We start from the raw sequence: 14,575 nt of genomic DNA, 5'->3' as shown, positions 1-14,575 counted from the left end.
ATTTTCAAAAAATAATTCTGTACCTTCTGCCTGATGGAAGGGTCTGGAAGAGGGCAATGCCTGGATGGGAGGGGTCTTTGATAATGCTGTCTGCCTTCCTGAGGCAATGGGAGGTCTAGACACAATCAATGGGAGGCTCAGCCCCACACTTGCCTAAATTCCCATCTACCACCCGCTGAACCCATCGATGTTCCTTTGCAGACTCTACCTGCTTGTCATAGCTTGATTTCCGACTTGTCTTTGTATTCAGCAAATGTTTTTACGATACCGTCTGGTCGTTCATCCAAACCATGTGGATACATTGGAAATAGTGGAGATTCTGATTCTTTTCCTCCCTGCAAATGACCCATTTATCTCAACTCTACTAAAAAATACACTGTCCTGATTTTGAGCGCACACAATGTCTTTAATTCTTAGGGTGTTTTTTTGCTCTAGGTTTAGAGTTGGTAGTAAGCTGAAGTGCTCACTGTCAGATGGCTCTGAAATAAAGTTTAACCCTCTAGAGAAGACAATCTCAACTTTCATCCAACATCACAACAGGCCCAGATGCAATTTGCATTCACTTGAAGCTGCAGTGTTGAAGCTGCCAATCGACTTTGCACTAAAACTGGAGCCGGACTCTGAATTTACAAGTAAACTGTCACCAACAACATTTTCCACATGCTTGCAATGGCCGCCAGGCTCATAGTGATTTCAGAATAATTATGGGACAAATGCAATATGTATCTCAAGGGAAAAGTACTTAACATAAATTCTTCTGCCTTTGTGTTTCACAGCTGTGCCACGATCGAGGATATTTAGTGACACAAGATGAGTTGGATCAGACGCTAGAAGAATTTAGGGGTCAATTTGGGGATAAACCAAGTGAAGGACGCCCACGACGGTCCGACCTGACTGTGCTTGTTGCTCATAATGATGACCCCACTGACCAGATGTTTGTTTTCTTTCCAGGTACACAAATTAAATGTTTTGGGGTTTTATCCTCTGGATGTTCGGATTGAATGAATTGCCCCATGTCTGTGTGGGTCTCATCCCCACAACCCAAAGATGTGTAGGGTAGGTGGATTGGCCATGCCAAATTGTCCATTAATTGGAAAAAAATGAATTGGGTACTCTAAATTTAAAAGAAAAAAGGATTGAATGAATTGTAATCCTCCCCTCTTCTGCCAGTCTGCACTACCATCGTCAACCTTGGGAGTAACAGCACTGTAGACCACAAACTGATGCAGATGTCAGTTTTTAGTTCAGCAACCAAGGATTGAATATGTGAGGGGCCAACTGTGATATTTTCATTGAATACAGATTAACTCTTTACTAGCCCACTTTTCCCTATACTTGCATAATTAGTTAAAAAGTCTTACAACACCAGGTTAAAATCCCAACAGGTTTGTTTCGAATCACTAGCTTTCAGAGCATTCACCTGAGGAAGGAGCAGCGCTCCGAAAGCTAGTGATTCGAAACAAACCTGTTGGACTTTAACCTGGTGTTGTAAGACTTCTTACTGTGTTCACCCCAGTCCAACGCCGGCATCTCCACATCATTGCATAACTAGGGCAGACCTTAAGTGCTGACGAGGGATCCATGCTGCCTCATCTCTGGAAGGCCTATCAAAATATATGCCAATCAGGAATAAAGATCCGGACTTCCAGTTGCGGCGATGCACTGCTAAGCCGCACGTTTCGGCAGCTCCCGCTCAACGGACTTTAGGGCTCTTTTTGGGAGCCCCAATGGAAATTTTTTTGGACTAAACCCAGTGTGGGGTGATGAAGTAAGGAGTCCCCCCGGGTGTGTATGGAAAAGAGCGGTGGTAGTGGCCAGATTGCGAAGGATCCTCTGGAGCAGAGGCAGAGAAGGAAGAAGCAAGATGGCGGCGGATGGAGACCAGGCGACATGGGGGCCGGATCAGCAGGAATTCCTTAGACTGTGTGTGGAGGAATTAAAGAAGGAGGTGCTGGCGCCGATGTTGTTGGCAATCGAAGGGCTAAAAGAAACGCAAAAGGCCCAGGCGATAGAGCTCTGTGGGGTGAAGCAGAAGGCAGCTGAGAACGAGGATGAGATTCTGGGCCTAGCGGTAAAAATGGAGACTCACGAGGCGCTACATAAGAGGTGTATCGAAAGACTCAAAGTCCTGGAGAACAGATCGAGGAGAAAGAACCTCCGGATTCTGGGTCTCCCCGAGGGAGTGGAGGGAGCTGACGTTGGGGCTTATGTGAGCACGATGCTCCATTCGCTAATGGGAGCTGAGGTGGAAGGGGCTCACCGGGTCCTTGCGAGGAGACCCAAGGCTGGAGAACCACCAAGGGCGATAGTGGTGAGATTTCACCGCTTCACCGACGGAGGCCATTTTTAGCTGGGCCAAGAAGGTACGGAGTAGCAGGTGGTGGGAGAATGCGGTGATACGAGTGTATCAGGACTGGAGGGCGGAGGTGGCGAGAAGGAGAGCGAATTTTAATCTGGCCAAGGCGGCGCTTCACAAGAAGAAAGTAAAATTTAGGATGCTGCAGCCGGCACGATTGTGGGTCACGTACCAAGATAGACACTACTATTTTGAAACGTCGGAAGAGGCATGGACCTTCATCCAAAAAGAGAAATTGGACCAGAACTGAGGGACTGATGCTGTGGGGGAGATGATGATGTTGATGTACAGAAATGTAAATTGGGGAATGGGAGGTTCACCGTATCGGGACGATAGATGGGGAGGGGAAAGGGAAGAGAAGAATTCCTTTTTTCTTTGACGGGGGGACACCGAGAAATGTGGGCGCCGGTGGAAAAAGGGACATAGGTGGGGGATGGGGGAATGGGAACGGGGCTGTAGGGGGAGCTGCGCCATAGGGGGTGGGGCTGATCTAGGAAAGCGTGGGTTTTTTCCCGCGCTACGGAGATGATGGCGGAAAGATAGGCGCAAGGAGGATGAGAGTTCCACACACTGGGGGGATCAAGGAGAGAGCGGAGTCAGTTGGAGTCAGCTGACTTTCGGAAGCATTATGGGGGGAGTAACCATGCTAGATGGGGATCTAGCGGGGGGATAACTGGGTTGCTGCTGCTGGGATCGAGAGGGAGCTGGCAAGGGAAGAGGTGGTCGGGACGGGAGTGCACCGCCTGGGGGACTGGTGGGTGCGCGGGACCTGGATGTGGGACTGGCCTAGAGTAGGTGATGGCTAAGGGGGGGCGGGGGGGGGTGCGGGCAGCCCCCCCCCCCAATCCGGCTGATCACCTGGAATGTGAGAGGCCTAAATGGGCCGATTAAGAGGGCCCGAGTGTTCGCGCACTTAAAAGGACTGAAGGCAGACGTGGCCATGCTTCAGGAGACGCACCTGAAGGTGGCGGACCAGGTTAGGTTATGGAAAGGATGGGTGGGACAAGTGTTCCACTCCGCGAAAAATAGAGGGGTGGCTATATTGGTGGGGAAACGTGATATGTGATGGTGAGTGGTAGATTGCAGGAAATGGAGGTCGTGCTGGTAAATGTATATGCCCCGAACTGGGATGATGCGGGAATTATGAAGCGGATGCTGGGACGTATCCCGGACCTGGAGGTACGAAGCCTGGGAATGGGGGGGAATGTGGGGGGGGGATTTCAATACTGTGCTGGATCCAGGGTTAGATTGGTCTAGATCCAGGATCGGAAGAAGGCCGGCAGCGGCCAAGGTGCTAAGGGGGTTTATGGAGCAAATGGGGGGAGTGGATCCGTGGAGATTTGCTAGGCCGTTGTCCAAAGAGTTTTCCTTTTTCTCCCATGTTCATAAGGTTTACTCCCGGATAGATTTCTTTGTTTTGAGTAGGGCACTGATTTTGTGGGTGGAAGGAACGGAGTACTCTGCCATAGCCGTTTCAGACCATGCCCCGCACTGGGTGGATCTGGAACTAGGAGAGGAGAGGGAACAGCGCCCACTCTGGCGACTGGATGTGGGACTATTGGTGGATGAAGGAGTCTGTGGAAGAGTGCGGGGATGTATTGAAAGGTACCTGGAGGCCAATGATGATGGTGAGGTCCAGGTGGGGGTAGTATGGGAAGCGCTGATGGTGGTGGTTAGGGAAGAGTTGATCTCCATTAGGGCTTACAAGGAGAAAAAAGAGGGCAAAGAAAGGGAGAGATTAGTGGGGAAGATTTTGAGTGTGGATAAAAGATATGCGGAGGCTCCGGATGAAGGACTATATAGGGAGAGGCGAAGACTTCAGACGGAGTTTGACCTGCTGACCACCGGGAAGGCAGAGGCACAGTGGAGGAAGGCACAGGGGATGAGATACGAATATGGGGAAAAGGCGAGTCGGCTGCTGGCCCACCAGCTTCATAAGAGGATAGCGGCGAGGGAAATAGGGGGAGTTAGGGATGAAACGGAAACTACGGTGCGGAGTGCAGGGAAGGTAAATGAGGTGTTTAAGACCTTTTATGAGAGGCTATATAGGTCCCAACCCCCGGAAGGAAAAGAGGGGATGCAACAGTTTTTGGACCAACTAAGGTTCCCGAAGGTGGAGGAGCAGGAGGTGGCAGGTCTGGGGGTGCCAATCGGGGTGGACGAGGTGACTAAAGGGCTGGGGAACATGCAGGCAGGGAAGGCCCCGGGACCAGACGGGTTCCCGGTGGAATTTTATAGGAAGTACGTGGACTTGTTGGCCCCGCTGTTGGCAAGAACCTTTAACAAGGCTAGAGAAGGGGGGACTCTACCCCCGACAATGTCGGAGGCAACGATATCATTAATCCTGAAGCGAGATAAAGATCCGCTGCAATGCGGGTCATATAGGCCTATCTGGCTCCTGAATGTGGACGCCAAAGTGCTGGCGATGAGGATTGTGTCCCGGGGGTGGTGCATGAAGACCAGACAGGGTTTGTAAAGGGGAGACAACTGAATGTTAACGTGCGACGGCTGTTGGGGGAGATAATGATGCCCCCAGCGGCGGGGGAGGCAGAGATAGTGGCAGCGATGGATGCAGAGAAGGCATTTGATAGGGTAGAGTGTGAGTATTTATGGGAGGTGCTGAGGAGGTTTGGGTTCGGGGAGGGGTTTGTCAGTTGGATTAAACTCCTCTATGGGGCCCCAGTGGCAAGTGTAGTCACAAATCGGCAGAGATCGGAGTATTTTCGGTTACATAGGGGAACAAGGCAGGGGTGCCCTCTGTCCCCATTACTGTTCGCGCTGGCAATTGAACCACTGGCCATAGCGCTGAGAGACTCTAGGAAATGGAGGGGGGTGGTTAGAGGGGGAGAGGAACACCGAGTGTCACTCTATGCAGATGACCTACTGCTGTATGTGGCGGATCCTGTGGAGGGGATGACTGAGGTTATGCAGATATTGAGGGAGTTTGGAGATTTTTAGGGATATAGGCTTAATATGGGGAAGAGTGAGCTTTTCGTAGTACACCCCGGGGATCAGGGAAGAGGGATAGACGGCCTGCCGTTGAGGTGAGCGGAAGGAGCTGCCGATATTTGGGGATTCAGGTAGCCAGGAGCTGGGGAACTTTACACAAACTCAATCTGACGCGGCTGGTGGAGCAGATGGAGGAGGATTTCAAGAGGTGGGATATGCTGCCGCTCTCATTGGCGGGCAGAGTGCAGGCGGTCAAGATGATGGTCCTCCCAAGGTTTCTTTTTGTGTTTCAATGTCTCCCCATTTTGATCACTAAGGCCTTTTTCAAGAAAATAGATAGGAGTGTTATGAGTTTCATGTGGGCAGGGAAGGCCCCAAGGGTAAGGAGGGGGTTCCTGCAGCGCAGCAGGGACAGGGGGGGACTGGCGTTGCCGAATCTGGACGATTATTACTGGGCCGCCAATGTGGCGATGGTTCGCAAGTGGATGAGGGAGGGAGAGGGGGCGGCGTGGAAGAGGCTGGAGATGGCGTCCTGTAAAGGAACGAGCCAAAAGGCGCTGGTGACGGCGCCACTACCGCTCTCAGCGCCGCTACCGCTCTCCCCGAAAAGGTACACCACGAACCCAGTGGTGGCGGCGGCGGCAACCTTAAGGATCTGGGGGCAATGGAGGCGACATAGGGGTGTGACGGGTGCCTCAGTGTGGTCCCCGATCAGGAACTACCATAGGTTTGTCCCAGGAAGGATGGACGGAGGGTTCCAGAGCTGGCATCGGGCAGGAATTAGGAGATTGAGAGATTTGTTTATTGACGGGACGTTTGCGAGCCTGGGAGCGCTGGAAGAAAAGTATGAGTTGCCCTCTGGGAGTATCTTTAGATACATGCAAGTGAGGGCGTTTACGAGGCAACAGGTGAGGGAATTTCCGCTGCTCCCGACACAGGGGATCCAGGATAGAGTGATTTTGAGGGTATGGGTCGGGGAGGGCAAAGTGTCCGAAATATATCAGGAGATGAGCGACGCGGGGGAGGCGCTGGTAGAGGAGCTGAAAGGAAAATGGGAAGAAGAGCTGGGGGAGGAGATTGAGGAGGGTCTGTGGGCCGATGCCCTAAGTAGGGTAAATTCCTCTTCCTCGTGTGCCAGGCTTGGCCTGATACAATTCAAGGTTCTACACAGCACACATGACTGGAGCGAGGCTGAGCAGGTTCTTCGGGGTGGAGGACAGGTGCGGGAGGTGCTTGGGAAGCCCGGCGAACCACGTCCATATGTTTTGGTCGTGTCCGGCACTGGAGGGGAGTGGCAAGAGTGATTTCAAAGGTGGTGAAGGTCCGGGTCAAGCCAGGTTGGGGGTTAGCTATATTTGGGGTAGCGGATGAGCCGGGAGTGCAGGAGGCGAAAGAGGCCGATATTCTGGCCTTTGCGTCCCTGGTAGCCCGGCGAAGGATCTTACTCATGTAGAAGGAAACTAAACCCCCCGGCCTGGAGGCCTGGACAAAGGATATGGCAGGGTTCATAAAACTGGAACGGATGAAGGTTGCGTTGAGAGGATCGGTTCAGGGTTCTCCAGGCGGTGGCAACCATTCCTTGACTATCTCGTGGAATGTTAAGGAAAAATAGATCGTCAGCAGCAGCCCAGAGGGGGGGGGGGGGGGGGGCAACCTGTTTTGTTCTGGTAGGGAGGGGGGGAGCACTATTTTTTTGTTACTTTGTTAGTTCACTGTTTTATTTAAATAACATCTATTAGTTATTGTTATCTTTTTTGTTGATTTGTAAGGTGGAAAAATTGTGTTTGAAAACTTTAATAAAATATATATTTTTTAAAAAGGAATAAAGATCCAGGGCATAGAAGTCCTGCCTACTTATAGCTGCCAGCCAATCCGAGTCCAGCTACACCACAGATCTGGCTGTGGCTGCTGTTGGGGAATAGGCACTGGAGTCCCAGGATCGCCTAGTGACCCAGGCCACAGTAATGGGGGGGGGGGGGGGGTCACTATCAAGAGCAGCAGGTTGATTGTTAGCAGGACCCCCGCCACCTCCATTCCCAGTATTCAACCTCTCGATTACTTGCAATTTATGTCTATCTAGTTAATAAATTTAGAGGACCCAATTATTTTCCAATTTAGACGATGCCACTAACACTTTGGCTGCGCAGCATAATCACAGAAATTTATTTTTAATATAAATTTAGAGTACCCAATTCATTTTATTTCTCCAATTTAGCGTGGCCAATCCACCTACGCTGCACATCTTTGGGTTGTGGGGGCGAGACCCACGCAGACATGGGGAGAATGTGCAAACTCACACGGACAGTGATCCAGGGCTGGGATTGAACCCGGATCCTCAGCGCGTGAGGCAGCAGTACTTTGAAAAAATATATATTTATTAAAGTTTTTTTAACACCATTTTTCTCCCTTACAAACAAGAACCCCCCCCCTTAACAAAATAACAAGAAATCGCACAGAGCAAGATATATACATGGTGAACTGATATGTTTACATAGCTTTATGCACTGGCTCTCTCCCGCACGTGCCAGTTTCCCCAACCCTCTTGCTCATCCACCCTCCCAGGCAATCCCCTGTTCTCTTTCTCTCTTTCCCCCCCCCCCCCCCCCCCCCCCCCCCCCCCCCCCCCACACCTAGGTTGCTGCTGCTGACCGACCTTCCTCTAACCGCTCCGCGAGATAGTCTAGGAACGGTTGCCACCGCCTGTAGAACCCCTGTGCAGACCCTCTCAAGGCAAACTTAATCCTCTCCAGCTTTATGAACCAGCCATGTTGTTTATCCAGGCCTCCACGCTGGGGGGCTGCGCCTCCTTCCACATTAGCAAGATCCTTCGCCGGGCTACTAGGGACGCAAAGGTCAGAATGCCGGCCTCTTTCGCCTCCTGCACTCCCGGTTCGTCCACTACTCCAAATATTGCTAGCCCCCAGCTTGGCTTGACCGGACTTTCACCACCTGAGATATTGCTCCCGCCACTCCTCTCCAGAACCCCTCCAGTGCCGGGCATGACCAAAACATATGGACATGGTTCGCCGGGCTCCCTGAGCACCTTCCACATCTGTCCTCCACCCCAAAGAACCTACTCCACCTCGCCCCTGTCAAGTGCGCTCTGTGAACCACCTTAAATTGTATCAGGCTAAGCCTGGCACACGAGGAAGAGGAATTAACCCTACCTAGGCATCAGCCCACAGACCTTCCTCAATCTCCTCCCCCAGCTCCTCCTCCCATTTACCGTCCAGCTCCTCTACCAGCGCTTCCCCCTCTTTCATCTCCTGGTATAATGCCGACACCCCTGCCCTCCCTGACCCATACACCCGAGATCACCCTGTCTTGAATTTCTTGTGCCGGAGCATTGGGAATTCCCTCACCTGTCGCCTCACAAACGCCCACACCTGCATACATCTAAAGGCATTTCCGGGGGTATCTCGAACTTCTCCTCCAGTGCCCCTAGGCTCGCAAATGTCCGTCAATGAACCGGTCCCCATTCTTCTAATCCCCGCCCGATGCCAGCCCTGGAACCCCCCGTCCATCTTCCCCGGGACAAACCGGTGGTTACCCTGATCGGGGACCACACCGAGGCTCCCATTGCACCCCTGTGCCGTCTCCACTGGCCCCAGATCCTAGTGTTGCAGCCACCACCCGGTTCGTGGTGTACCTTGTCGGCGAGAGCGGCAGCGGTGCCGTCACCAACACCCCCAGGCTCGTTCCTTTACAGGACGCCATCTCCATCCTCTTCCATGCCGCCCCCTCTCCCTCCATCACCCACTTGCGGATCATCGCCACATTTGCTGCCCAGTAGTAGCTCCCCAGGTTGGCAGCGCCAACCCTCCTCAGTCCCTACTGCATTCCAGGACCCTCTCCTTACCCTCGGGGTCCTATTCGCCCACACAAACCCCATTATACTCCTACCTACTCTCTTGAAAAAGGCCTTGGTGATCACGATGGGAAGGCACTGAAACACAAACAGAAACCTCGGAAGGACCACCATTTTGACCGACTGCACTCTACCCGCTAGCGAGAGCGGTAACATGTCCCATCTTTTGAAGTCCTCCTCCATTTGCTCCACCAACCTCGTCAGATTCAGTTTATGTAGGCCCCCCAACTCCTAGCTATCTGGATCCCCAGATACCGAAAGCTCCCCTCCGCCCTCCTCAGCGGTAGATCCCCTATCCCTCTTTCTTGGTCCCCCACCTGTAATACAAAGAGCTCACTCTTCCCTACATTGAGCTTATAGCCCGAAAACTCCCTCAGAGTCTGCATGACCACCTCCATCCCCTCCATTGGATCCACCACGTACAGCAACAGGTCATCCGCATAAAGCGACACCCGATGCTCTTCTCCCCCTCGGACCACCCCCTCCATTTATTAGACTCCCTCAATGACATGGCCAAGGGTTCGATCGCCAATGCAATCAACAGGGGGCACCCCTGCCTCGTCCCTCGGTACAGCCGAAAGTACTCCGACCTCCGCCGGTTCGTCACTACACTCGCCACCGGGGTTCTGTAAAGGAGCTTAACCCAACTGATAAACCCTCCCCCGAACCCAAACCTACGCAGCAACTCCCAGAGGTACTCCCACTCTACTCGGTCAAAGGCCTTCTCCGCGTCCATAGCTGCCACTATCTCCGCCTCTCCCTCCTCCGATGGCATCATCACGTTTCAGAGCCGCCGCACATTCGTGTTTAATTGCCTGCCCTTTACGAATCCGTCTGGTCCTCGTGGATCACCCCGGGACACAGTCCTCGATCCTCGTGGCCAGCACTTTTGCCAGCAACTTAGCATCCACATTGAGGAGCGAGATCGGCCTGTACGATCCACATTGCAGTGGGTCCTTGTCCCGCTTTAGGATCTGAGAAACTGTCGCTTCCGACATTGTCGGGGGGCAGGGTCCCTCCTCTCTTGCCTCATTAAAGGTCCTCACTAGTAGCAGGGCCAACAGGTCTACGTACTTCCTGTAGAACTCCACCGGGAACCCGTCCGATCCCGGGGTCTTCCCCGCCTGCATACTCCCCAAACCCTTGCTCAGCTCCTCCAACCCAATTGGTGCCCCCAAACCAGCCACCTCTTGCTCCTCCACCCTCGGGAATCTCAGTTGGTCTAGGAATCGTCTCATCCCCTCTTCCCCCGCTGGGGGCTGGGATCTGTACAGCTCTTCATAGAAGGCCTTAAATCGTTTATTTTTGTCGCACTCCGAACCGTGGCTCCCCTTCCATCTTTGACTCCCCTATTTCCCTCGATGCCATCCTCTTACGGAACTGGTGTGCCAGCATCCGACTAGCCTTTTCCCCATACTCGTACTGTGCCTCCGCCTTCCCTGTGGTCAACAGGTCAAACTCCGTCTGGAGCCGTCGTCTTTCCCCAAGTAATCTCTCCTCTGGGGCCTCTGCGTATCTCCTGTCCGCTCTCAAAATCTCCCCCACTAACCTCTCCCTTTCCATGCCCTCTGTCTTCTCCCTATGAGCCCTGATGGAGATGAACTCTCCCCTGATCAACGCCTCCCATACCACCCCCACCTCCCCATTGTCGTTGACTACCCCCCCCCCCCCATCTGATCCATAAACCCCCTAAGCACCTGGCCGCTGCCGGCCTCTTTCCAGTCCTTTATCTGGAGCGGTCCAGTGCTGGGTCCAACACTGTATTGTAGTCCCCTCCCATTATCAGGCCTCCTATCTCCAGGTCCGGAAAGCGCCCCAACATGCGCTTCATGAATCCAGCATCATCCCAGTTCGGGGCGTATACATTTACCAACACCACACACGTCCCTTGCAGCCTACCGCTCACCATCACATATCTCCCTCCATTATCCACTGCGATAGTCTTGGCCTCAAATGACACCCGCTTTCCCCACCAATATTGCCACCCCTCTGTTCTTCGCGTCCAGTCCCGAATGGATACCTGTCCTACCCATCCCTTTCTTAACCTGACCTGGTCCACCACCTTCAGTGAGTCTCTTGGAGCATGACCACGTCTGCCTTCAGTCCCTTTAAGTGCGCGAACACTCGGCCCTCTTCACTTGCCCATTCAGGCCCCTCACGTTCCACGTTATCAGCCGGATTGGAGGCCCCCCCCCCCCCCCCCCCCCCCCCGGCCAACTAGCCATCTCCTTTTCTAGGCCAGTCCCGTGTCCGCGCCTCCCTCCCCTCCAGTCCCCCAGCCGGGGGACCCACACCCCGACCACCTCTTCTGTGTCCCATTCCCTTTCAGCCAGTGCAGCAGCAACCCTTTTCTTTCTTCCCCCCCCCCCCCCCTGCTAGACCCCTGTCGAGCTTTTTGCTCTTCCCATATCACTCCCGTAAGTCTGCTGACCCCCGGCTTCCCCTGCCGTCCCATTGACCTCCCCGTGTGGGAATGTCCCAATCAGTATGCGTTCCTTCGTTCCCCTTCCCGCCTTTCTTCCGCGAGTGGAAAAACCCCATGCTTTCCAAAGCCCGCCCTGCCCCCTCTGGCGCAGCTCCTGTCACGGCCTTGTCCCTCTGCCCCAGCCCATGTAACATTTCCTGCGTGTGATTGACCCCCTATATGCAACAACCATCACACATCAAACCTCAAACATCCCCCCCCCCCCCCCCCCCCACCCTCATAAACCCTCAGTTAGAGCCCAACTTTTCGGTTTGTATGAAGGTCCACGCCTCTTCAGGCGTTTCGAAATAATAGTGTTGGTCCTCGTATGTGACCCACAGTCGCGCTGGCTGCAGCATTCGAATCTCACTCCTTTCTGGTGCAAACACCGCTTTGGCCCGGTTGAAACCCGCTCTCCGCTTTGCAACCTCCGTACTCAAGTCCGGGTATATTCGGATCTCTGCATTGTCCCACTTGCTGCTCCGCTCCTTCTTGGCTCATTTCAGGACCCTCTCTCTGTCCGTGAACCGGTGAAATCTCACCACCATCGCCCTTGGCGGCTCATTTGCCTTGGGCCTCCTCGCAGCACCCGGTGTGCCCCGTCCAGCTCAGCGACCTCGAAGGGGCCTCCGCGCCCATCATCGCCCCGAGCATCGTGCTCGCGTATGCCCCGGCATCGGCCCCTCCACTCCTTCAGGGACACCCAGAATCTGCAGATTCTTTCTCCTCGACCTGTTCTCCAGGTTTTCGAGTCTTCCGCCCACCTCTTGTGCAGTGCCTCGTGCCGCTCCACTCTCACCGGCAGGCCCAAGATCTCGTCCTCATTCTCACTGACTCTTTACTGTACCTCCTGGATCTTTACCTCGTGGGCCTTCTGGGTCATCCCTAGTCCTTCAATTGCCGACAGCATAGGCGTCAGCAATCTCCTTGCGCAGCTCCTCGAAGCAGCGCTTGATGAACTCCTGCAGCTCCGGCCCGCACTCTGCTTTTTCCCCGGCCTCCGCCATTTTTTTTGTTGTTTTTTTTCCCTCGCTTCTCCCGCTGCTCCAATGCCGCTTTTCTGTCCGTTTCACTTCTGGTCCGGTCCATAAAAGTTGGAGGGGGACCTCTCTCTTCCCTTCCCCATGGGTTGTCTTCGAAAAAAATTCCGTTGGGGCTCCTCTAACGAGCCTGACTGTCTGTAATAGCGGGAGCTGCCGAATCGTGTGGCATAGCTCCGCATAGCCGCAACCGGAAGTGAGGCAGCAGTACTAACCACTGTGCCACCGGTGCTGCCCTCCTATGTAGCTACCTTAATTTGATGCTGTCATCCTTGAGGGAGAAAAAATGGTCAATATAAATTATTTTGTTTGCCAGTCCTAGTGTGTGATATGCCATTGATAAAGTAAATAAATAACAACCAGGTTGTAGCTATTTCAACCAATTTTCCCACAAGCTATCTGGATATGTGTGAGACTGATAAAAAATTATTCCCTTTTATCAGAGGAACCAAAAGTTGGGATCAAAACCATTAAAATGTATTGTCAACGCATGCAGGAAGAAAATATTACCAGAGCCATCATTGTGGTGCAACAGGGGATGACACCATCAGCAAAACAGGTAAAAAAGTGCAATTTAATTAGCGTATTGCAGAAATTGGCATATGATTTTTGTTCTGTTGGGTAGGTGGGGATAGTGGTGTTGGTGGTATTGTCACTGATGATTTGATTTATTGTCACGTGTACCAAGGTACAGTGAAAAATATTGTCCTGTTTATAAATCCTGGCACCGGTGACACAGTGGTTAGCACTGCTGCCTCACAGCGCCAGGGACCCAGATTCAATTCCGGCCTCGGGTGACTGTGTAGTTTGCACTTTCTCCCCGTGTCTGCATGAGTTTCCACCGGGTGCTCCGTTTTCTTCCCACAGTCCAAAGATGTGCAGGTTAAGTGGATTGGCCATGCTAAATTGCCCCCAGATGGGCTTATGGAGATAGGGTGGGGGGATTGGACATAGGAAGGGTGCTCTTTCAGAGGGTCGGCGCAGACCCGATGGGCCAATGGCCTCCTTTTGCACTGTAGGGATTCTGTGATTGTCTGATCATTCCCTACGTGAATACATAGAACAAAGGGCAGCAATGTGGCGCAGTGGTTAGCACTGCTGCCTCACTGCGCCGAGATCCCAGGTTCGGTCCCGGCTCTGGGTCACTGTGTTGAGTTTGCACATTCTCCCCCGTGTCTGCGTGGGTTCACTCCCACAACCCAAAGATGTGCAGGGTAGGTGGATTGGCCACGCTAAATTGCCCCTTAATTGGAAAAATGAATTGGATACTCTAAATTATTATTATTTTTTAATGAATTCATAAATATACATATTATAAAACATACAATGTAATAACGGTTAGAAACGATGTGGGGGAGAGCTCGCAGAGAGTCGCCAGAGAATCTGGAGGGGAGAACTAGCCATGCTCCGCGGAGTGTCACTGGACTAGTAATCCAGAAAGCTCTGGGGATCTGGGATCGACCCCCCCCCACAAGCAGCAGACGGTGAAATGTGAATTCAATATGAATCTGGGAATAAAAGTCTAATGGCCATGAAGCCATTGTCGATTGTCGTAAAAACCGATCTGGTTCACTAAGGTGCTTTAGGGAAGGACGGCACAGTGGTTAGCCCTGCTGCCTCACAGCTCCAGGTCCCAGGTTCAATCCGACCTCGGGTGACTGTCTGTGCGGAGTCTGCACTTTCTCCCCTTGTTTGTGTGGGGTTTCTCCTAGTGCTCCGGTTTCCTCCCACAATCCAAAGACGTGCAGGTTAGGTGGATTGGCCATGATAAATTGCCCTATAATTACCAAAAGCTTGGGTGGGATTACATCTAACATACACTGCAGAAGGAGGCCATTCGGCCCGTTGAGTCTGCACTGACCCATTTAAAGCCCTCGCGTCCACCCTATCCCCCTAAC

The 14,575-nt window shown here is 52.9% G+C and overlaps 2 protein-coding genes across 2 annotated transcripts in view; one reads left to right on the top strand and one right to left on the bottom strand.

Moving 5' to 3' along the window:
- Positions 1-14,575, top strand: part of polr2eb (RNA polymerase II, I and III subunit E, b) — a 32,161-nt gene that overhangs the window by 4,651 nt on the left and 12,935 nt on the right. The window contains exons 2-3 of the mRNA XM_072482058.1: positions 777-951; positions 13,121-13,236. Coding sequence (XP_072338159.1) covers positions 777-951; positions 13,121-13,236 — 291 coding nt within the window. The remainder of the gene's footprint in view (positions 1-776; positions 952-13,120; positions 13,237-14,575) is intronic.
- The window catches only part of LOC140394894 (phospholipid hydroperoxide glutathione peroxidase GPX4-like), a 67,989-nt gene that overhangs the window by 41,248 nt on the left and 12,166 nt on the right, over positions 1-14,575 (bottom strand). The gene's annotated exons all lie outside the window — the stretch shown is intronic.

Source organism: Scyliorhinus torazame, chromosome 18 (genome assembly GCF_047496885.1).
Source record: "Scyliorhinus torazame isolate Kashiwa2021f chromosome 18, sScyTor2.1, whole genome shotgun sequence".
NCBI lineage: Eukaryota > Metazoa > Chordata > Chondrichthyes > Carcharhiniformes > Scyliorhinidae > Scyliorhinus > Scyliorhinus torazame.
Note: the sequence above shows the minus strand (reverse complement) of the source record. Positions and strands in the feature narration are given on the sequence as shown.